Below are 23520 nucleotides of genomic sequence, written 5' to 3'. Positions count from 1 at the left end.
TCTTCAGCAGGTGCATCATATTCCAAATAGCCATGGAGGAAATGTATACTGTCACTTACCAGTGTGTCACTGTCACTTTGCTGTTTATCTGACTTGGTAAGACAACCTCAGGGAATTCATCATACCCATGAGTGGCAAAGAGCCCAGTTAAAAAACTCTGAAAAACACAAGGGGAAATAAACCACAAATTGTTAAAATATGCAAATGATGTCAGTTTTAAACTACTGTGATAGAGTAATCAGTGTAACCTCTGTGATGGTGGAAGGGTCAGCTTTGTTCTTGGGTTTCCTCATCTCCAAAGAAAGAACAGTCTCAATCTCAAAAAGCTTGACTCCATCTTTGCTTGTCATTGGTTTAAAACAGCAACCCCCTGAAAGCAATGCACATTCAAAATAGAGGAGTTAATTTACCACAAAACTTTTATCTTGACATTTTTACAGCTGAGAAGTGGTGTGAGACACAACATGAGATTAACTTTTGAACTCTTTATCAGCACTTATTGATTAACCCATGCTAGCTGCATATACCAGCTGAGAGAAGTGGTCAAGGTAGAAAACATGGCAAAGAAGACGCACATTAGTGAACAGCGTCAATAAAAAGTTTTGGAAGTGTATTAGGCCTACTTTCCCAGGCTCCTTCTAAACTCCAATTCATGTTAAGTGCACCTGCATATGTAGACAGCTGTGGAATTGACCACTGGCATCTGGACATGCATACTCTTCATTGCAGACAAAAATCAGCATACACACATGCACAGCTGAAAATAAGGTGGCAAACTCACAATAGCAAGAGAGAGAGCTCTTCTGTGTGTTTTTATTTGGCAGAACAACAGGAAAAAGTAAAAAAAATAAATAAAAAAAAGTAAATTGTGTGTGAAATGGCTTATGGCAATAGGATGAGGAAAGAAGTGCATACTGTATGTACAAAAGTGTCCAGTTTGCTACTGTAGTGCATGTGCAGTTGGTATACAAATTGTGCATTACACACAGACATGGATAGATGATGACATTTACATCAAGCTGAACTAGCTTAACTATCTAACCTCTAACTCTGTCATTCTATTCATACATCTAGAGATTTACATGAGAAAGGAGGGGGACAACATCTGATGTGGCATTAGTTGGTTGTCACAGCATTATTTTTTGTAGACAAAAAACTAAAACAAATTTAAAAACTCAAAATTAAAGAAAATAAACTTTATGAATTTCATGTACCTGTTGCATTGCTGATTCCATGAAGCATATTGTTCTCCATTTTCCCCAGAAGAATGGAGTCCACTATGATGCCAGAGTTGATCAGGTTGACTGCAACAGCAGCTGGCTTGTTCAGGGATCTGTGCACAAATATTCAGATATGTCTTTAAAACACACCAGATAGTGATAAGCATGTGTTTTACATTTGTAGGTTTTTTATTAAAAAGCAACATTGCGTAATTAACAAACTAAATAATCACAACTGTCGGTTTTGTCAGATGAATGACAGACAGCAGTTATACAGTATATGACCACTAGTCTTGATTGAACTGTGTACTGACTTGCGTCCACAAACGCACAAACATACATTTATAAATCACACATATATTTGAAAGTCTGATTAATATATTACAGTGACAGATTATATTATTATAGTCACCTATAACATAGATAAAGATTTTAAGGATATTTACTTATGATCACATCCATCTGTGAGACAGAGTCTTCTTTACGTTTTCCAACTCCAGTATTCCATGCTGTAGCGCATCATACAGCCTTGTCCCTCCAGATGTCTCAAGTGTGCGCACAAGTTCCTAGAATAGTGAAAAGCAACACCTGTGTCTGTTTTATAGTATTAGCCTATTGTATCATGGCTCAAGATCCCATATTCTGACCTTGATAGGTATTTTAAAACAAAGACATAATTTGATATGCTTTAATACGATAAGCCCTTTAAAGAAGTGTAATGTATTTACCTTGAACTTTTCAAGTGTTTCTGTAAACGTTCCGATTGTTTTCACTTTAAAGTCAAACTTCACAAGTCCAATGACATGATGGAAATCATAAGCCATGGTCCGTGTTGCAAAGTTGTCAAAAAGCTCTTTTACAGCATGGATTCTCTGTATTTCAACACTTTCATAGCACTTCCAAGTCATGGATTTGCTTGTATCTATCAGCACCTAATGAAATCACAGTTTAGAAATCAATGACATGCAGTTTTTTTTCTCACTCAAAAAGAAAGCTCAAGTTGAAGCATACTACTTTGTAGGTATCTTGACTGAACACTTGTTTTGTAATTTTGTTGCACTAGACAGAAAAAGTCCCAAATGTGGCTGTGCTTGACTGAAGGAATGCCCACATTATCATACTGCCTATGCTATATAGTATAGCTAAGAACTTCTGGAGTCTCTGGGTTAATTTACAAGTGCTAATAATGTTAGGACCATTGGGATAAACGTTTGAAATGTGTTTAATTTGTTTTTCCCTTTTGTACTGTATTGAACTGCAGAGGCTATGCACTGCATCCAACCGGCTATTAAATGAAGCCTGTTTCCATCCTCAGGCCATCTGTTCACCTGAGGTCTAAAGATCTCCACACATAATAGTCAGATAAGGAATTACATGTATGTAACCCCTATACTGTCTCTCTTGAGTGTACATACCATCATTATATATCAACAGAACAAGCTAATCCAAGGGTTAACATGTTAAAATGAAAACACCTACTTCAAAGTAAAAGCCAAAGCCAAATCTTAACACTCAAGAAATATGCTACAAAATAGACTACATACTCTTAAAAACCTACAAGAACTCATTAATTGCTCACCAAAAGTTAATTGACCACAGTACTCCAAAAACTAAGCTCTTACTGAACCTCTAGAACAGCTGTGTCTTTAATATTGGCCATCTATGGAAAATACTGTGAGTGGCGACTGGGCAAAACTGGCAATAAGGCCGAGTGGTTGCGCCATATCCAGAGGTTATCCATAGATTATAACACTGCTTTTTCAAGTTTGATTTCCTGGTTTGAATTATTTTGTGGGGATCCAAGGTAAAAAAAAAAAAACAACCCAAAACTTTAAAAACTTTACTGAGTTGACTGAATTCTCTGATTTAACACACACATCAGTTGTGTTTGTTTTGCCATGCTACAACTAATGTTATTCCTATCCTTTTTGAAACATAATGTAAAATTAAGTATAGCGGATCTAGAGTGAATAAATCTAACATTCCCTCAACCAACTCTGTCTCCACTAAAATATTTAGTAGCAAATGATCAACATCACCAGAATAGCTTCTTTTGGAGTCCTGGTTGTGACAAAGGATTGGTCGTCTCTATGGTCACCAGTCCTGCATGAAAAGTGGAAAATGTCATGTTGAATAGTATGGATATTAGGGATGTGTATGTGAAAGCAAATTATACTTAGTGACTGTTAATCTTCATACCATTAAGTTATACTGCACGTTATTTTAATATGTGTCACATTCTTAATTTACAAGTAACATTTTTATAATAATGTACATGTATAAAAAATGAGATACTCACTTTGCTGCCAATTCATCCACATCCACATGTTGGACTTTGCCAGCCAGACAATCATACACCTCAATCACTGCAGGTGTTAACTTATTTTTTTGTAGATGAACACCAAGGTTGTCTGCAAAGGACAAAGCAACATGTCTCTCATATGAAAGAGATAATAGGTTTCACATACACGGCCAAGTGTGGAATTTCCCCCTGAAACATTCCCTCTCACCCTGGTGTGTCAGCAGATGAGGAAAGGGAACCATGTACAAAAAAGACATTTGGCCACAAGTACAAGTAGCTCTGCCTCTTCGACAGAATTTGTCTGGTGGTTTACTCTGGCTTAGTTGTAAGTTTAAAAAAAAAAAAAAAAAAAATAGGTGTCATTTCCCTGCAAGTGTGTGTGCACAGCATAGGAAATAAATGTTCCACCCTAAGAAGTGTGGCCCTAAATATTCAGGTCTGTAAATGACAAACCAGAACCTTTTTGTTGTCTCTTGGTTTTAACATGTAAAATTGTATTTAAATTTCATTTTTGAATGATCAAATATGACTGATTTTCACATTTCAATCAACATATCAGTTGTAGTGACCAGACTCCAACTTCTCATAATCTTGATAGCAGAAGTAACTGCAGAAAAGCTCACCAACATCACCGAGTTAAGACTGTTCTGTAAGGAGGAACGGGCTAAAATTGCTCCAAGCCGATGTGCAGGGCTGATGAACTGTTACCAGAAAAGGTAACATCTTCTTCTATCTTCAAAAGTTAGAAGAAGATGTAAAAGTTTTTCTTAATAAATAAACAAATTCATTTAATGTTTTTGTCTGGTTGTGGAATCCTTTTATCTAGTTTTAGGACTGTGAATCAAATTGAATCATGTTTTAGGTCATATTTATATAAAAATAGAGAAAATTACTAAGTGTTCACACACAAAAGCAGCACTGTATATTTATGAAATTATATGCTCTATTATTTAGTTCCCAGTATAATTAACATGAAATGCTGTGTGTTTGACTAGGAACAGCTTTCTGATTTATGCAGTACCTTTGGACAAGAAAACCAGACATTGTTCTTGACATCCTAGGTCCTTCAGAAGCAGTGGAGGAGTCACATTGAGTAGAGGGAGAGCTTTCAGTTCCTCTGCCATGTCTCCAAAAGTCTCTATGTGAAAGCTGGAATTGAATGACACACATTACTACAGAGGTTACTGTGTTTAAAATGCTGTGAGAACTGGGTCAAGACAATGTGAGCAAGACAGGTTTCTTATGTCATTATTACTCATGAATCTCTATTAAACATGTTGTATTTTGTTATGATGTGTTATGATTACTGATGTAATCAAAAAATACTATATGTGCATCATCAAAACCCACATGAAAAAGCTTTGTATACACAGGTGTGTTACTTTATTATAGCTAATTTTAGCATCATTTATGAACAAGGAATTTAACATTACATACTTCTGACCAGTCACACTTCCATGAGAAATCCAAAGATAGTATGTTGTAACTGAAGGATGAACACTGAGCAAAATCTTCTCAATGTCAGTGGCTCTCCTGAGTGATGTTTCTTGCAAAACCTCTTCAGGACAGTTTGGAATCTTCTCTCCATCTTTACAAAGATTTAGAAAAAAAGTTAAAACATAATACCCATAAAAACACATCTAATTATTCTCTGACAAATTACAGATATGAGAAGAAAAACATAGAATTGGAATGAGATGTGATCAAGTCCAGTCTTGATGGAAAACCTTTACACCCATGAATAACATTATTCCCAAATATTTTTTCAGTACATTGTGAAAGTGTGATACACCCAGTTAACATTTTTTGTGAAGCGATCCTTCAAATGCAGTTTCAGTCACAGGAACTGCTTTGATAAGGTATTGGATTGGTATGAAGGTTTAGTCGACTATTGCATTCTTTCCACAGTTTTCCAATAAATGGGACAGAGTCATTCTGTACAAAATGTGTACATGTTAACAGGTTTGCTAAAAATTTTCATCAATTACATATTTTTAAAAATAGTTTTACAGTTGATTATCTGCAGCACATACGCTCTTTCCAGGACACCTGGTACTCCAGGTACAGTGACTGGATCACAAAAACGCTTGTTGTCTTCAGACATCAAAGAAAATGGTGCGTAGTCTTCATGGTCTTCTGTCTCTTTCTGTGGAAAATAAACAAAATGAGAAATAGGTGCGCAGGTGGTCGAGTGGTTAGAGCGCATGCCATATACGCAGACAACCCCAGTTCGAATCTCTATCGGAGGTCCTTTGCTGCATGTCACAACCCCCCTCTCTCTCCCATGTTTCGTGTCGGTCTACTGCTAAATAAAGGCGTTTATGCCAACAAAATCTGTAAAAAAAAAAAAAGAGAAATACAAGGGACACTAGGCAGTAACACTGCTGGAAGTATTTGTTGTCATTGTAACTCTTTTGTAACAGTGTTACAGGCCATAACAGTGATATTTTATTTGCAGGAACACTGCTTCTTGCTTCTTCTTCACAAACACATAGAAGACTAGAGGCCAATTGAGATTATGAAAGTATCCCCTAACATTATGTTTGTTTGCCAGTACATATTTGTTCAAAAATCTGAATCTGTGTATTGTTTCAGTGTGATCTGTGTTTCTCTGCCCATATTCCCACTGGACACAAATAAACATTTGCCCATTTTCTGTTTAGTTTAAACTACAGTATAGAAAGGCATTTCCGAACTACATCTGAAGAGGGGGTGGGTGAGCACTCAGTTTGACTGGAGCAGAAATCTCAAGTGTTCAACTCTCATGGGCTATGTGAAGGTAATATATCCCTTCTAATAATTGTACTGAGGTAAAGAGTCTCATTGTAATATATTTTAGTGATGGAAAGTAACTAAATACATTCACTCAAGTATAGTACTTAAGTACAAATTGAGGTACCTGGTATTTGCTTATTTTATTTGGTTATTCTTAACTTTAAATTTAATTAAGCTTGCAGCTGAAAGATCTTAACAATGTACCATGCCTAGACCTAAACAAATTACGAATATATGCTAAACAGAAGGTAAGTATTCAATAAAGTACAGAAAACCGACGATTAACTTTATTAAGATTTATCCTAACCATATCATCTGAGTCGCAGTGAGGCTTAAATACATGAATTCTCAACACCTTTGTGAATTTAGATTTTCCCTCCAAACAAATTTGACATTTTACCTTTGCTTCTGTCATGAGAAATGCCCAGCAGTATGTGGAATTCTCAAAGACATCAAGGTCCTCAATGATCTTTTCACCTCGTTTTGATCCAAGCTTTGGCAAAAGTTCTCTAAAGAGTGTGTACAGACCTTCAACCACTGCAATCTACAGGAATAGGGACAAAAATCACATTCTCTCAAGACAGCTGGTAAAAAAAAATTCATGCTGCTTCAGTTTAAAAACAACACAGTGTAAAATGTATCTATTATTCATTTATAAATCAGTACCTTAAAACAGTTATTTCCCAGAGGTCAATGCAACAGCTAAACAACATTTTATACATTTTACCTTTTGAGTCCTGGATAGGAATTCATTCTTTATGAGTAACTGATACAAACTCTGGGCCAGAGGGTTACATCCAGTTAGTTTTCGTATGTAGCCAATCAAATTCTTGTGTGAAACCACTTGAGGCTTGTGTTTCTAGAAGAGAAATTAATCCAAGTATGTATGTAAAATGTAGCTTTGTGACAAAATGTTAACATTATAGTTATAACATACTACCATTCTGATAGACAGGACTTCTGAGATGCTGTAAATAGTTCCAGCGTGTAAAAAATTAAAACTTTCTATTTCTACATGTGTTAATTACACAATGTACAACATGTATGAAATTAAAGCATTGGAGTGGTTGGAAGGCTACTTTCACAGAAGCTAGCTGCCCCATCTACTGAAAATTAATCAAAACAAGAATATTTACAAGAATTCTTGAATATTACATTTAAGGCAACGAAAGGGTAAACAATGAAAAATTGTCGAATCTGTTCTAATCTACTCTAATCAGATAAACATGAATAATAATAAATTAGTAAATTAATAATAAATAATAATGAAAAAGTAAATAATAATATATAACATGAAACACTGCTTACAATGACATAAAGTGAGGAGAAGAAGACACCCATTCCTTTGGGAGTTTGCTGCACAGAGGGTTCAACATCATCACTGAAGAACTCCTTGTTGTCTGGAACCTCTTCAGCAAATGAGGACAGTGAGAAGTGGACTGTTGTCTCCTCTGAGATTCCACAACTTTCCAATGTGTTTCCAGCACCATCTCCACCTCTGAAAATATAATTAAACACATAGTTACTGTTGATGATCAGTGTCAAAAGCTATTCTGTCCATGGATTACAATCAATGTGAATTACTTGTAATGAAGAACGTGTGCTGGGATTCCACTTTCATTTGCAAGCTCTTCTTCAAATAGAGATCGTGTCAGTTGCCAAGTTCACCTTCACCTCGACGATATTTTTCACCCTGTGTAAAAAAATATCAAATACACGAGAGCAAAGTCAAAAATTTAAGTAACTAAAGATGTGCTGCTGATATCAACAGGAGAAATGAACTGTAAATCAGTGGCAAAGCCTTCTGAATTTGCCAAAGCTCTGATTCCTGTGTCAGTTTTTTGGAAGCTGTACTATTTGAAAAATTCCAGATAAAAAAACATTTTGCTTATAAAAAGTTGCAATATTTGCACACAATAACCATAACATAAACTCATAACCTAAACCAATTGTTATACTATCCAGAAGAATCCTATGCTGCGATGTTGGGAAAAAAAGAATTAGATCAGTGGTTCTCATAGTGGGGTCCAAGGACCCTCAGGGGTCCCTGAGGGAGTTCAAGGGGGTCCCCGGCAAAAAGGGGAATTATTTATTTGAACTATAATTCCATCCATGTGTAACACAATGACAGAATGTGTGACTATTTTGATCATGGGTTTCATATACTTTCTGGAATCAAATATCTAAAGTTTAGGGGTCCTTGACATGAAAACATCTGAGAACCACTGAATTAGATTACAGTACCTTGAGCATAACATGGCACCGGACTGTATCTGCTCCATAGGTTTCAGTAAGTGGTCTGGTTGTATTTTGAGGAGCTGTAAACAGGTTCTTCTTTGGTGTAAATATAGCATAGATTACATCTCCACTCTTAATGTGTCTGTCCTGTAAAGACCCTGTAGAGAAAAATCATAATCAAAATAATGACTTTACATTACAGTGTTGTAAAGTGCGCGCACAAAAACACACACACACATATATGTGTATATATGCATACATACATATATATACACATACACACAATCTGAGCACATGTTCCTGTTGTAACTGTTTTTGAAAAGCAACAGGACAGGAGCCTCAGCTGTGCCTGCACTGCTACAGTTAAGAGGCAGCAAGTGAACAGAAACTGGTGCACTGGAGTGGTTTATGAAGCCTCATAAACCACTCATAAACGGCCTCCCTGTATCTCCAAACATAACACATAAAACCCTCCATATTCTGTGTTATACACAGGCTGTGTTATACACTGACGTTTTGTCAGACAACAACATTCATGTACTCTTTGAAAACAGATGAAGTCAGATGACCAGCTGTGTCTACATGTAATTCACATTCATTTCCTAAACTTGTAGGCATACTTTTCTTGTTTTATTGCATGAAGGCCAAATGTTCCTTCACTGAGCATCACACTTAAGGATGCCCTGTAATTACTTATTTTAAACCTCAGCACTCAGTGAGCTTACATGTATTGAAGAAGGGATCATCAGTCAAGGGCATCCCGTCCACTGTGTAGAGGCAGACATCTTTGGAAGAACCAATACTTTCAAGGTGACAGATCCTCAACATCAGATCTTCAACTGTGTTGTGTGATGGATCCATATCTACAAGTTCAAAATAACAAAAGTATAAACTTGTGTGACTGTTTTGATTATATGACTTATCTATTGGCTCTGTCATTCCCAACCCGGCCTCATGGTGTCCCTCATGTGTGCTCAGCCTCTTAGTGCTTGACTTTGCATAAAGGCGGTGGCTATCTATCGCAAGCACTTTCTTGTCACGTCACCAGCAACAAGAGGTACTTTTCCCAAGGTATTTTTCTCTGCTCTGTCAAAAGCTTAATTATCAAAAACAGTATAAATTATGAGAACTTCTTACCTGTGATATGTTTCGGTTCAGGACATTTGGGATATGTGTACTGCAGAGAGAATGACTGTAATGACTTCTGCACAGGCACAGCAGCTGTGTGTGTTGGAGCTCTGAATCTGCCAATGGTGGTTTTCATATTAGAAAACCGAGTTTTTTCCACTTGGCTGAATCCTGTTGAGAAAAATACATTGATTGATATGAATTAAAAATTTTCAAATGGCAAAAAAACCTGAATGAGTTCATACTCTGGAAATTGAACTCAAGATTTGCCTTTTCTATTTTGATTATTACATAAATTACTACTGATTCAAACTAAGAAATTCATAATGAAAATATTTGTCAAAAGGTTCTATTATTTGGATACTAAACCCAAGTCATGTTATTCACATTAGAGAAAATGTAAGGTAAAATGCATATCATAGGTGGTTACTCCTCAGATTAATGGTTATCAAGTTCAGTGTTGAGATTTAAGTCAATTCATTCAAAGTTGTCTCATGTCACAAAAATACAGACCTTAACATGAATCTGTTCTTACATTAAATATTTTTCTATGGAAGCTACATGAAAAAAAGAAAATGCATTCACAAATCATTCACATTCAATAATCTTACCAAAGTTGTTTAAGTCCTCATCTGTTACACTATCAATGAAATCTCTTTCATATTTCACTCCTAACCTTACAAACTTGTTGAGATAAGACTCCAGTCTGTGTGTCTGAAGTAGTTTGAAAAGTGGATCCATCTAAAAAGATAAATAATAAATAAAAATAAACACATAATATTCCAAATATAGTCATTACTTTTTATGATATAAGAACTCAAAGATGTTGTGAGAGTTATTCTAGACGTTTAGATGTAGATGTCATGTTCCCTCATGACACATGATAGGCTGCTGTAATCTGATCAGCGAAATCAAATATTACATATATCTAGGTGGTCACACAATTGTGTGAAAACGTTTTTCCCCCCGTTGTATTCAGCTTGAAATTGTCTACATCAAGGGAGACTTAAGTGCAGCAACACAGATCTTAGATATACTATGGTCAGGAATCTAAACAAAATATAATTAATGCATAAACTATGGAGAGCGAGTTAAAATAATCTAACAGCTTCTATACTCCCTTTTAATTTAAGGCTTTCTGAAGGCTGCTCTCTGCAGATGTAACAAAGATCATGAACGCTTATTTTCATCTTTAGCAAAGCTTCATAAATAAACCTGTATGCGGAACTAGACAAACCGGCTTTATTATCACACAAGGTAGAAGGTACAGCCTTGTGTTCTAGTTTCCTCTTAACACTTAATATGTAATGAGCTCAGCTGATTCCAAGAACAGCAATTAAAACTAAACTTTAGGGTTTAGGGTTTACCACACTAATCAAAGACAAAACTAAATATAGCAAAACTACTAATGTAAAGGGTTCCTTAAAATATACTTCCAAGAAAAGTAATAATCAATTTTAGTCAATTTTAACTGACGAACAACTTTGGGACCATTTTCATATACTGGATATGGTGGTGTTAGCTAATTAATTGTGACTGGGGAACATAGTGTCTTTGCAGATGATCAGTGAGCCTCCTCTGACTTTTAAAATTATTTAGTCATAGGTGACACACTTTCAGCTAATCTAATTACAAAATATTAACTTGGGTTCACCTCTGTTAATGTTCTGATAATGTTTTGAAATATAAACATTGTATTATACTGGTTTATACAACTCTCTGTGGCCTTGGAGGTTTGTAATAATTAATACTTACAGCAGGTTTTTTGGGTCATGCTATACCTGTTAACCATAAGTTAAAAAAAGAATCAAATGATTGTCATGCTTTAACTTTTTTAAGTAACCCAGCGTCATTTAACCCAGCAAACACAGTCAAGTTTCTTCAATGTGAATTAGAATTGCTGTTATTTACGTGTAGAATTATGAATATATGTTGAGATAATTATCTTGGACTGCCAATGGCCAACAGGTTTAGTAGGGACACTGAATGGCAATCATATACCTAGTGATTGCTGCAGTCATTCTATCAGTGTGGGACGGGTTAGGGGCTGTGGTACCATGTCAACTTTGACCACTTTATAGCTATTTAGTATTACAGTACTTTTATGTATTCTTTATATATATATATATATATATATATATATATATATATATATATATATATATATATATATTGAATTTAATAGGAAACATTGAACAGTTTTTGTCAATATCTGTAACCCCTTTTTTGGTGCAATAGTTTTCAAAGTTTCAACAGGTTTTTGGGAATGCGCTGTGAAAAACACCATGGATTCCAAATGCTACCTGCTCAGCCATCACTACCCTCTGATGCCAGGAAATTTACAATAGAGGATGGTGGGTATTGTAGCCATGACCAGTAATAAATCTAAGGGTTGAGTGATAAACTGAGTTTAAAAGCCTAGGTGTGGAGGCAGCAGCAGAATTTTTGTAAATTACTTCCTCATTAAACTGATAAGATAGTTGATTCAGAAACCTTTATTTATACTGGAGAGATCATTGATCATTTACGATATCGAGTCAATTACAAAGACAGAAAAGGCAAAAAACAACAGCAATAAAATAAAATCTTTTTTTGTTTGTTTTTCGAGGTTGATTAAGTCCTGTTGCTGTATTTTGAGTTCAGTTTGCTTTTAGGGCCCAATTTAGATATTATTCACAGTTGATTTGTCTTTTTATGTTTTGGGTAAATAAAACAAATCTTTTTGACTCTTCTTTAAGTACACACCCTGGATTTAGTTATAGCGTCAGGTCTCACTATCACAAAATATTTTCACATATCTGATCATGTCAAAAAAATGTTGATCTTCCTCACGCTACTCCCGTCTGCTCTGCCTTTTACCGCTCCCACATTCTAGATTCCACCACCGCAACTACGTTTGCTGAGGCCTACACTGAGGCCACAATCAATACAGAGGCTGCACCATCTCATGCGAGTACTGAGGAACTTGTCTCACTATTCAGCTATACAGTTTTTAGTGACACTTGATTTTGTTGCACCAGTTAAAATAAAAAAACGTAAGCCTTCAGCCACAGTCTAATGAATAACATTAATGTAAAATAAAATAAGGAGAGCATGCAGAAAGGCAGAGCGGAGGTGGAAGCATGATAGACTTTAAATATCATTTTAAATTCTGATGGATCTGTTGAAGAAATACCAGCTGGCAGTCAAAACGCCAGGGCTCAATATTTTTCTGATTTCATTGATAAAAACTATCACAATCCCAAGACACTTTTTAATGTATTACATTCTATCACCTCCTCCACTCCCACCCCATATTTTGAAGCCCCTTAATGTCAGGACTTAGGAGCTAGTATAATTACATCTGTTGGCTATCCATCTCCTCTGTGAAGACTGCAGTTCTAAATTCTTTCTACTCCATCATTCTACCTGAATTTCATCATATTATTTCTTCTTTGAAGACCTCCACCTGTCCAGCGACATTATTCCCACCAAACTATGTAAAGAAGTTATTGGCACCATTGGCCCCAGCTTTCTCTCTATTATAAACAGCTCCCTGGAAACCATCACATAATCCAATTCCCCTGTGTTTGCCCTTCCAGCTTAGGTTTTGGCCTCTCCCTTTCAGAGATTTCTTTTTTATCCTGAAAACTTCGCCTTGAAAATGACATTCAAAGCAAATCAGCCACAATGTCAACGTCCTCGTCCATTCTTTTCAGTATCCAGCAACAAGACACATTACGTGCCCCACGCACAAACAAATACCGAAACTTAGGTCTATTGGTCTATTGGTTGATAATAATGACATCACCAAGGACCTGCTAGCAGGCCCTGGGGTGTGCCAATCACCACAAATCAATCATTTTGTTGTCACTCTATCTTTATGCCAAGAACACTTTCTCATGAGCAGAGCCATAAATAAGTTAGACAAATTATGAATTATATAACAATAACATTATCCACAGAGAGTCCTTTAATTTTTTATACCACTTTGCCATGCACTTCAGGCAGCTTTCTTGTGCAGTAGAATTTCTTAGACTTTATGGTGTGGCTCTGCAGCAGCTAAAAGCCTCTTAAAACCAACTCCTGAAACAATGGTGAATGGTTGTATGTCCGTGGCAATCAGGTACAGGTCTTCTTTGTGCCGCTCATTGTCCCCAAGACTGTATGAAGATCTTGGTGGCTCACTTTCAGGGAAGACCACAAATGTATAGTATTCTTCTGACTGGATTCGCAAGATCACTGGCTTATTGTTGCTTTGCAAGTATTGCAAATAACTACATCACCATCTTTGGAGAAGTAATCCCACACTTTACTGCCGGTTCACTGTCGCTTTCCAGCCATCTGGAATCCATCCATCCATTCCCCACCATTATTTCAATTGATTGAACTCTAATCAGAAATGCTTTTTTTGTTACTTATCAAAAATGTCATCTTTATCAATATTTCACTTTTCATGTATAACATAATTGACAGTCACTCGTGGTTTGCTGCTGCCAAGTTAAGAGATGAAAAGCGACAGCAGTGTTACACCGTAACGTTATGCTGTTCAGTGGGAACCACAAGTTGAAATTTTAACTTTTATAAATGTAACGACTGTAATTGTTCAGTTGTAAGACATAGCAAACTGCGAGCCCTGGTGTGAATACATGCTCACACATTAGCTACCACTTAGCTGACAAGGTATGAAAGAATTTACGTGATTAGGTAGTTAGCTGATGTGTCTAACGGCTAATGTGGCTACCGAGTATGATAAGCTCATTGTCACAGAGAAAAAGAATGAAAGAATTAAAGATGGGGGTGTTTATTTATTTTCCAGCATTGTGTCTCATAAACAATTGGTTAGGCAATAGCAGCCCACTCTCTCCTGCCTGAGTGCTCATGGAGCGAGAGGATAGGGAGAGACTCTAACCCCTAACCCTAACTCAGCTGACTGAGATTACTCTGAGTAGCATGTATGGGAATACATAACAATACTGAATGGTCTGACTAATTTGCTGCGTATGTGTCTGTGCACTGTCCATGTTCTCTTTTCGCATGTGTTAATTGTGTGGAATGTGTGTGAGTCTTGTGGTCAATACATGAGAGTTGGCAGTCCTGGCTGCACAGATGAGTTCATTGGATCCTGTTGTCCATGAGATGACCATGCAGGACTTTGGCTGCTGCTGCTGCAAGATGACTGACTGGTCTCACCCGACCAGTGGCTCCTCACATCTAAGAAAACGTTGCAGCAGACAGGTGTTATTTTGGATAAACTGACCACATTTTAGGAATCTACATGTTTATTTCCTCGCCCGTAAAAACAATAGATTTTTACTAAATTGATATGTTAACAGTTCTCACAGTCTCTGCCACTGTGCCCTAGCAGTCAGATATCCAATCTTTGTTGGACCGCAAGGCGTAGTGGCAGTTGCTGTAACCACACTTCTACCTGTTAAAAATCTCTTGTAGTCCAATACTAACTGTACAATATTTAATGACATTAAGCAGTACATAAAGTAGAATTCACTAAATAATACAAGACTGACCTTTGGCCAGCTTTTACAGTCAAAATGTAATTTTAAAATTTTTAAATCTATAAAATGATATAATGAACAAAATAATATTAGCAGCAGAAGTATACATGCCAACTAAGCATACAACCAATGTGTATCACTCAGAGGGATTCAATCATTCTTCTTTTTTCCCCTTAATAATATAATAATAATAATAATAATAATAATAATAATAATAATAATGATAAAAAAGACATTCCCACCGTCTTCAGTTCTTTCTCTTATTTGTTTTTCGTTTTTTGGAACCATGCTTGTATTTTATGAAGCTGTTGGGACATTGTGGTCAACTAGCTCGTCCTTACTAGCAATTCACTGTTAGCAATTACCACACCTGGTTTGGATGCAGGACTGAACCATTTCATGTAAACAGAGGGGGGTGTTTGGGCAATACAGAGGCTTTAATACAAGAAAAATAAAGCATTAGTTTAATGAGCATATTGTAAATCAAATATTCTATAAATGTCTATTAATGATGATAAGTTAATAAAAAATGAACTTGTATTCTAATATTTTTAGGGCCCCTGTCAGTCACAGGCCTTAGAATCGTCCTAATTCATTAATAAATACCCTCACAATTAACAGTTAAAGAATATCACATAATTTATCATTTAACACATGAATGAAGGAAAACGGATTCTTCTAGAAACATGTCACTTGACACCACTCTGATAAAAACCACTATCACAGACATTTAATAATGTACTGAATATCCCTCACACCTTCTTCTAAGTAAATAAAGCCTGTAAAATGATAAAATATCTAAACATTTTTATTTTAGGTCGATTTTTATTGAAATTTCGTGCTGCTTTAAGTCACATGTATACCGAATTTACTACAACACCACAATAACTGCATATGTTTAGGTTTAGGTTTCTCCAGCTACAGAGGTATATATAAAGACCACATTTTCAGTTAAAATGTTAATAATTTGAATGTATTGTCGTTTTTGTGCACGCTAACTGGCGTGGTGTGCCTGCTAGTTCCCAGGCTAACTGAGCTACATTAGCAACACCTCTCAGTACCTCTTGTACTCCTCCTTCATGCTGCTGTGCCATAACCAGCAACATCCCGTCATACTTCTCTTCATCACCCGAGAGTGATCACCCATATCTGCGGAATAATAAGCGGTTTAATAAAACGTCACTTATACAGATGACAAGCATAAAGTTAAGGTACCGACTGTGAGGCCCTTAGTCACGCCACTCGCTTCCTGGAGTGGGCGGGAGAGTAGGCGGTTGCCTACTCTCCCGCCCACTCTCCTTTCGACCAATTGGAGGAAAGGATTTAAAGTGACGGCCGCTGCTTCCAACACAATGAGAGCATTGGTTCAGGGCGGGACTGAGGCGCCAAGGAAAGAGAAATTTCTGGAGAAGATGTGATGATTGAACCGTGATTGAATTGTAAATATTAAATTAATAAATAATAATATGCTATCCTAGGTATCATCAACGTAAATAGCAAGTCCAATTTCTAACCACACTGTATGGGACAATTATAATAGTAAACTATCCACTCAACTGCAATAGCAGAAAATGTATACAATGATTATCATGCTGCCTAACATTACATATAAAAATGTCTGAATATCAATTACAAATTAATATAAAATATTGCTTCCCTTAGTATTAAAAGGACTTTTTCTACAACAGACAATTTCTTATTACTTCATTATCTTCATATTACTATCAAATGTATATTATGCCTTGATGTTACCATATTATTATATTAAGTAATACTTATTGAAGTAACTGTACTGCTCGACAGTTTCAACATTTCAAATGAATATCATTATGCATATATGAAGTGATTTAAAGCTCTTGCAGCACAGGTGCTATTTGCTATGTTGAAGCATCTCTCAGTGTGGTGTATTGTGTCTCTTTGTGTATTGATTATCTCAGCAAATTAGCAGCATTTTCCCATCTACTTAAGAGGTCAAGTCATTAAGTTTAACCTTAAGTGTCAGCACAAGACTACAGTTGAGTTGGGTTTTCTAGATGGACTTCTGGATGGCAAGAGTAACTGTGATATTACAGTAATGTATTGTGTTTCTCCAGCAAACCAGACGTCATATTACTGTGAAAATACAGTATTTTAATGTAAAATTACAATATGATACTGTAATTATTGTCTGAAATTACTGTTAATTCACAGCAATTCATATAAATCACAGTAACATATTTTGTTTCACGTAAACCACAAAACTACTGTAAACTACAATATTGTATGGCTAAATTACTGTATGTTGCTGTACCCTTATCACACTAATTACTTGTAATTACCGTTAAAATCAAATTCTCTGCAGCCTACTGTAAAATTCCAAATAATTACTCTCCATGCATTACAAAAGTGTGATAACAGTAGCTTATGGTGAGAATTTACTGTAAAAACCTGGTGATTGTTAACAGTGTATAAGGGCAGCAGATTTAAATATATCTTTATGTCTTTACTAATATCTTTGTAAAAAACTATAACTTTTCCCAAGTGTAGTTTAAAACTGGTGAAGAAACATTTCATGAATGATTAACATAGTTGTAAATGTTGATTTTCTGTGCCTGTGGAAGGACTGAGTATATAGATTATTGATATGGTGTACTGTGTCTAAGTTACAGGCATTTTGTAATTGCTGATGTAGTGAAAACTGAACTACTGTAAGGTTGAAAAAAAATTGAAATGGGCATTGTGTTTTATTATTGTTACCTTCTTATGTTGGATCCTAATATTGAGAATTGAGATTCCAAATTATGGTTGGCTTCTAGCAAAGGCTTTCAGTATTTTGATTACCCAAACAATATTCAATTGGATAGCATTTAGGTGTCTTTTCTTCCCTGATGAGTGAAAGGAAACCTTTCAGTATGCCCATTGTTATATGCCCCTCTGTTATTGTAATATCACTATAGAAACCTCAAATATAGCTCTATCTTTGAACAAGAGGAATGACTTAGTAATAACTGTATCAAACAAGAAAATCAGGTATGTTTACCAAGGGGCCATTTGTATATAGCTACCTATACTGGCAGCTGAAATCAATGACATTCATTTGTTTTGTTTATGTTTGTTCAATCCCTTTAAATGAACATGGTTAGGTTTAGGGTTAAAAAAGGGTGATAACTTGAAAGATGGGGAAAAAGATAGACAGAAACAGTTGAAAAGAATGTGTATGACATACTGTATTACATGTTACCATCGTTGCAGAGGACATTGCTGTAAAATAAGAACACAGACAGCCTTATTCTACCAAGTCTCCAAATGTTGTCTTTATTAAATACAAGTGTGAACTCAACATAATCAAGCTGTTCTTCACTTTTTTCATCAGCTGTTATTTGTGAATAAGCATTTTTAACTCATACAGTAAACAATAAACATACACATCAATATTGGTGGAGTATCCTTTTTCTGAGCATAAAAAAGACTAACTGGTTAAAATTCAGTGATTAAAATGTATCAGTACAATATGTATTAAAATCGAGCATATTATAAAACAGAGAGATTAAAATAAACTACAATACTGCAAAAGATAAATGAATTCACGGAAAAGCAATATTTGATTAAAAAGACAAAATAGAGTTTGAAACCCTCATCTCCTTAATCTCCTCAGGCAGGTCATTCCAAAGTCTAGGGGCCCTGACTGCAAATGGTCAATCAATCAATCAATCAATCAATCAATCAACCAATCAACCAATCAACCAATCAATCTTTATTTCTATCATCTTTGAGCTTAAGTCTGGATCTTGGAACATCAAGAAAACACATATCTAAGTGAGCGGGAATGAACATAGGGCATAAGAGGTGCGATGGATAACATGGGGTGTAGCCTCTCTGGTCTTAGTAAGTCATCAATTACATTTTTAAAATCAATTCAAAGAGCAAGGCCATGTAGGGAAACCAGGACCATGAAATGTGATCATGTTTCCTTGTTGGCAGAAAGAAATGGTCTAATCATTGAATTGTTTCTTTTCTTTTGATGAAGAAAGCAGGATTGATGAATTTAATTTGTCTGTCTTATCTGATGTTTTGAGATATCAGTTACTGAATGGGACAATGAACTAAGGCTGATATTTGGGTATTTGCACTATCTTGAGTATTTCTGTTTTATCAGCATTTAGCTGCAGGACATTTTGTGACATCCACTCATGGATATCATGAAGGCAGTTTTGGAGGTTCTGATGTTGTTTGGGTCAGAAGAGCTTTGATAGATTTGAGTATCACCTGCATAACAATTCAAATGACATTATGTTTACATATAAGGTGGCCTAAAGGGAGCATGTAAATGGGAAAAAAACTAGGCCAAGTACCAAACCTTGGGGCACACCACAATGCACACAGAAACATTTGTCTTTTATGTAGGACCTGAACCACTGCAGAACAGTGCCACTCATATCAACCCAGGTTTCAAGAAGTTCCAAAAGGATCTCATGGTCAGTGGTTTTGAAGGTTGTGCTTAGATCCAGGAGAAAGAGAATGGAATGAGGGCTAGCATCAGCCAACAGCAATAAGTCATTTAAGACTACATGAAGAGCAGTTTCAGTACTATGTTTTTCCCCTTAAACTGGATTGAAATTAAAAACACTTTTTATGAATAAAAGCTAACAGTTGATCTTGTACTGCCTTGTCTAAAATCTTGTCTAAAATGGGAGCTTAGAAATTTACCTTTAAATTTTTAAGATCAGAGGAGAGAGATTGTTTTAAGTGGTTGAACAGTTTTACAAAATGTAGGAACCTATTCCTTCAGAAAATGTATAGGAAGAATATGTAAAGCTCGACCACTGACTTTATTATCGTGTCTATTGACATACTGTAGCCTATTTACTGGTACAACTGTAGCTCCAACTTTCTGCTACACACTGGTTTCCAGAATTTGACGAAATGGAATTATATACATAAGTCTGTATTCATTAGTGTATAATCACCTGAAAATAATAATTGTTGTGTTTTCGTTACCTTAGAATGAGCCCTTTATATCTACAGAGCAAACGGGTCCTCTTCCATGGAGGGTGCCATGTTGCTCTGCCATGTTTGTACAGTAGCCCAGAACAGACAAACCACTAGCTCACTTTTTTCCCAAGTTTTGTGGCCACTCTAGTTTCTCTTACATGATTGGAAGGGTAGGGTGAGGGCAGGTGTATTTATTTGTTTGTAACCTGTAACCTCACCGGTAGATGCCACTATATCCTACACACTGGTCTTTTAACAGGAATATTGTATCCCACTAATACACTTCACTGTAATGCTTGAGCCATGATGGAACCATTGGGTGTAATCACTGAAAATGAATTTTGCACTACATAGTGCCTTGTTGGTCTGTGCGCAAATTGTAAGATATGAACACTGATACCCAGATCTCTTGCAAATTCAATATGAACTATGCTTTTTTTTCGATCACACTTTTCTACTAATTTGGAAAAATAATATTTCATGCTTCTTTCTGTTGACTATGATTCAAGTTTTGTCAACAACAAGACTTTTACCTTATAAGAAAAACATTGCCTCCTCCAGTGAGTTCTTTGTTTCTTGCATGACAGAATTTTTGTCAGGGATTTTGTCAGTTTTGCTCAGTTTGACATGCTTCATACAGTACACAGCATATTTATGTCCATATGTCACAGGTTGCGCACCATAGGAGCTCCTCTGCAGGTAAAATTAAATTTAATGAAGCATGACGTTTCAAATTTTATTCTTGTAGCTGTTTTTTTGGTCCAGCACCCATCCCTAACTGGGCAGCGGATGTGCGTGTTGTTTTTTGTTCATATGTCACAGGTTCCCACCTCCAAGAAATATCTAAGTCTGTTGGTCTTTTCATATAGACCACCTTCTCTGGCAATCTTAAGGGAGAAGGTGGGGTATGATGAGATGAGATTTTGGAGACTTATAGAACAATATGTGTTTACAAACTAACTTTTATTGATCTACAGTAGTAATTACTATAATTAATATACTTACAGTTTTAGGTGTTTTTCAATGGCCTTCCGTTCATACACTGTTCCATATTTCGTTTTCACAGGATCAACAAATACCTTCTTTGTGATTGAACAGCAGAGACGTTCGGGCACAAATTCTTCCACCAGTTCCACCAATTTCTTTCAAATCCTAAGCAAAAACAGTAATAATTAGCATATCATATTAATTTAAAAGAATAAAAAGAGTTAAATGTGATACATTATTAAACAGGTAATATGCTGTTGTATTGTAACCTTTCTGAACAATACTAATACAACTAATGTCTTCTTTGAAAATATGCACATATATTTGCAAGTAATGTACTCAGTATATTAGGCTGGCCTGTTCATATCTATAGTGCCAGCTTACACTGTCCCTGGTCCTCATCCGCCAAGTTGTGCAGCAGAAAGTATTTATAAATGCTCCACCTGCGTCAAACCTAATATACTGGCATTACCTTCTTTCATTGTTATCAGAATCAGAATCAGAATCAGAATCAGAATACTTTATTAGTCCCAAAAGGGCAATTCATTTCTACAGTCAGCTAATTAATCATCCTCACAACAACATCAGCACCAACCTGTCACACACAATCACATGTTTAATGTTTTGATTATTACAATTATGAATTAGTATGTCATTTTTAAATGTTTTTATTATTAAGAAATATTTGGTATCAACTATGCAACTCAATAGCATTTCTTTAGACCCCTTCTACTTCCTAAATGCCCACATCTTTGAAACACCATAAACCCAGTATGTAATAAAGGGTCACTGTAGAATATGTGTTTCAAGTCCATGCCTGATGACATCATCAAGGTTATTTTAACAGACTCTGGAAAGCTCCATCAATAGGCAGCAAACTGTGTACATTACACATTCTTATAGATTGAGTTGTCTTGTTAATGTTGCATGAATGCTGGTGTCGATACTCAGCCAAAGATTGAATGAGTGAAAAATAAAAAGTTATTTTAGATGTTAATTTCACCAAAAGATTTGGAAAGATTCGGATTTGATAAACAGACTCAATACTGGATTTGGATTTGATAAAGTACTATTGAACCCTAACCCTACTGATAGGTTGTTTTTGTTTTTTGACAGCTTCCTGCTGTTATTTCCTTACACTAAAAACTCAGTTCATTTACCTTCTCCATATCATCCAGCGACTGCCCCGCAGTTTTCGCGGTGTGATTTTTGGCTTCTTGGTCATATGTCTCACGGCTGGTGAGGTATTCTTCAGCCAAAATGCTTCCACAAAAAAGACACATATTTCATTTGGATGCTTCATTTATTTCAGCACAAGTTAATAAGTTGTTTGAACAAGCATGTCATTGGTTGGTCACTTGGTTTCATTCATAGAATACAAATATAAAAATAATTCAGATTTATACAATACATGCATGCTGGTCCAAATGTTTATATTTCTCTGTGTATGTATGTATACCTTGTGACTTTATCCAGCTCGATCTCAGTGTTAATTCATCATAATAACCAGCAACATATGTTAATATATGCTACATCCATTAAACAAATGTGTGATGTGTACTTAAAATAGTGATGCAGCAGGTACAGCGACTCCTCAAAATAGTTAATTTATCAAGCATGGTTTGTACATGCAAACACAGTCTTGATATAAAGCCTAATCAGCTTAAATAACCGCAAACATTGGTGTATGAGTGGACTGTGGTGGACTGTGTGTGTGTAGGTGCTTCAAACATACCTGTCCAATGTATCTTCAGGCTCAGGGATGATTAGCAGTCCATACACAGCATCAAAAATATCTCTCATGGTGATTTGGGCTTTGTAGTTCCGGTCAAATATGTTGTGGCAGATGCGCCCCACGCTGTTTATATTGCAGTGGTACATCTTTTATTCATGTTAAGAAAATGATATTACAATAAAAGCTCACACATTGTTTACAATTGTTGAAACTGTTAAATTTCTTTGTTAAAACTACTTTTGAAAACACTTGTATGGAATCACTATGAGTGGGCTCCATTCACAAATACTTTATGAGGCCAAATGTGTGTCTGTTCATAAATTTGGCAGGATACACGTGTGACGAAGCGAACAAGTGGAGGCTTCACTGGGTAGTCATCACCAAACTGGCAGAACAGCTCAAACACTCCTTTCTCATAAGGAGTGTCAGGAGGACCCTCCATGAGAATCTCCCAGAAGGCTGAAAGTTTGACATAGACAATAAAATGACTTTGACTTTGAGTCCTGCACACTTAATTGCATGTATTTAGTTCAAAAATTACATTTGAGATTAAGAGACAAAAGGTCATTAGAGAAAATGCTATTTACTGAGGTCTGATTCTGATGGAAGGACAGTAAAGTAAGGATGTGGGTGACAATGCAATGCATGTAAATGTCTCAAAATTCCCAT

The 23520-nt window shown here is 35.9% G+C and overlaps 1 protein-coding gene across 1 annotated transcript; it reads right to left on the bottom strand.

Annotated features, from left to right (window-relative positions):
- Positions 1–352: 352 nt before the first annotated feature.
- On the bottom strand, positions 353–23520 carry LOC133995955 (uncharacterized). The gene is made up of 18 exons (XM_062435464.1): positions 23439–23520; positions 23186–23310; positions 22852–22997; positions 22277–22379; positions 21135–21271; positions 20960–21016; positions 7606–7795; positions 7025–7156; positions 6698–6841; positions 5533–5668; positions 4960–5110; positions 4544–4671; positions 3520–3631; positions 3260–3323; positions 1949–2152; positions 1667–1786; positions 1215–1333; positions 353–370 (listed from the first exon to the last, which is right to left on the bottom strand). Exons 1-16 carry the CDS (start codon positions 23518–23520, stop codon positions 1673–1675), a joined length of 2025 nt encoding a protein of 674 aa, XP_062291448.1. The 3' UTR covers positions 353–370; positions 1215–1333; positions 1667–1672.

This window comes from Scomber scombrus, chromosome 16 (assembly GCF_963691925.1).
Source record: "Scomber scombrus chromosome 16, fScoSco1.1, whole genome shotgun sequence".
Classification (NCBI taxonomy): Eukaryota; Metazoa; Chordata; class Actinopteri; order Scombriformes; family Scombridae; genus Scomber; species Scomber scombrus.
Note: the sequence above shows the minus strand (reverse complement) of the source record. Positions and strands in the feature narration are given on the sequence as shown.

Coding starts and splice junctions, on each gene's coding strand:
- LOC133995955 (XM_062435464.1), bottom strand. CDS start 23,520: ATGGGAATTTTGAGACATTTACATGCATTGCATTGTCACCCACATCCT. Junction 23,311..23,438: donor TCCATCAGAATCAGACCTCA/GTAAATAGCATT, acceptor TCAAACTTTCAG/CCTTCTGGGAGATTCTCATG. Junction 4,672..4,959: donor GGAAGTGTGACTGGTCAGAA/GTATGTAATGTT, acceptor ATTCAATTCCAG/CTTTCACATAGAGACTTTTG.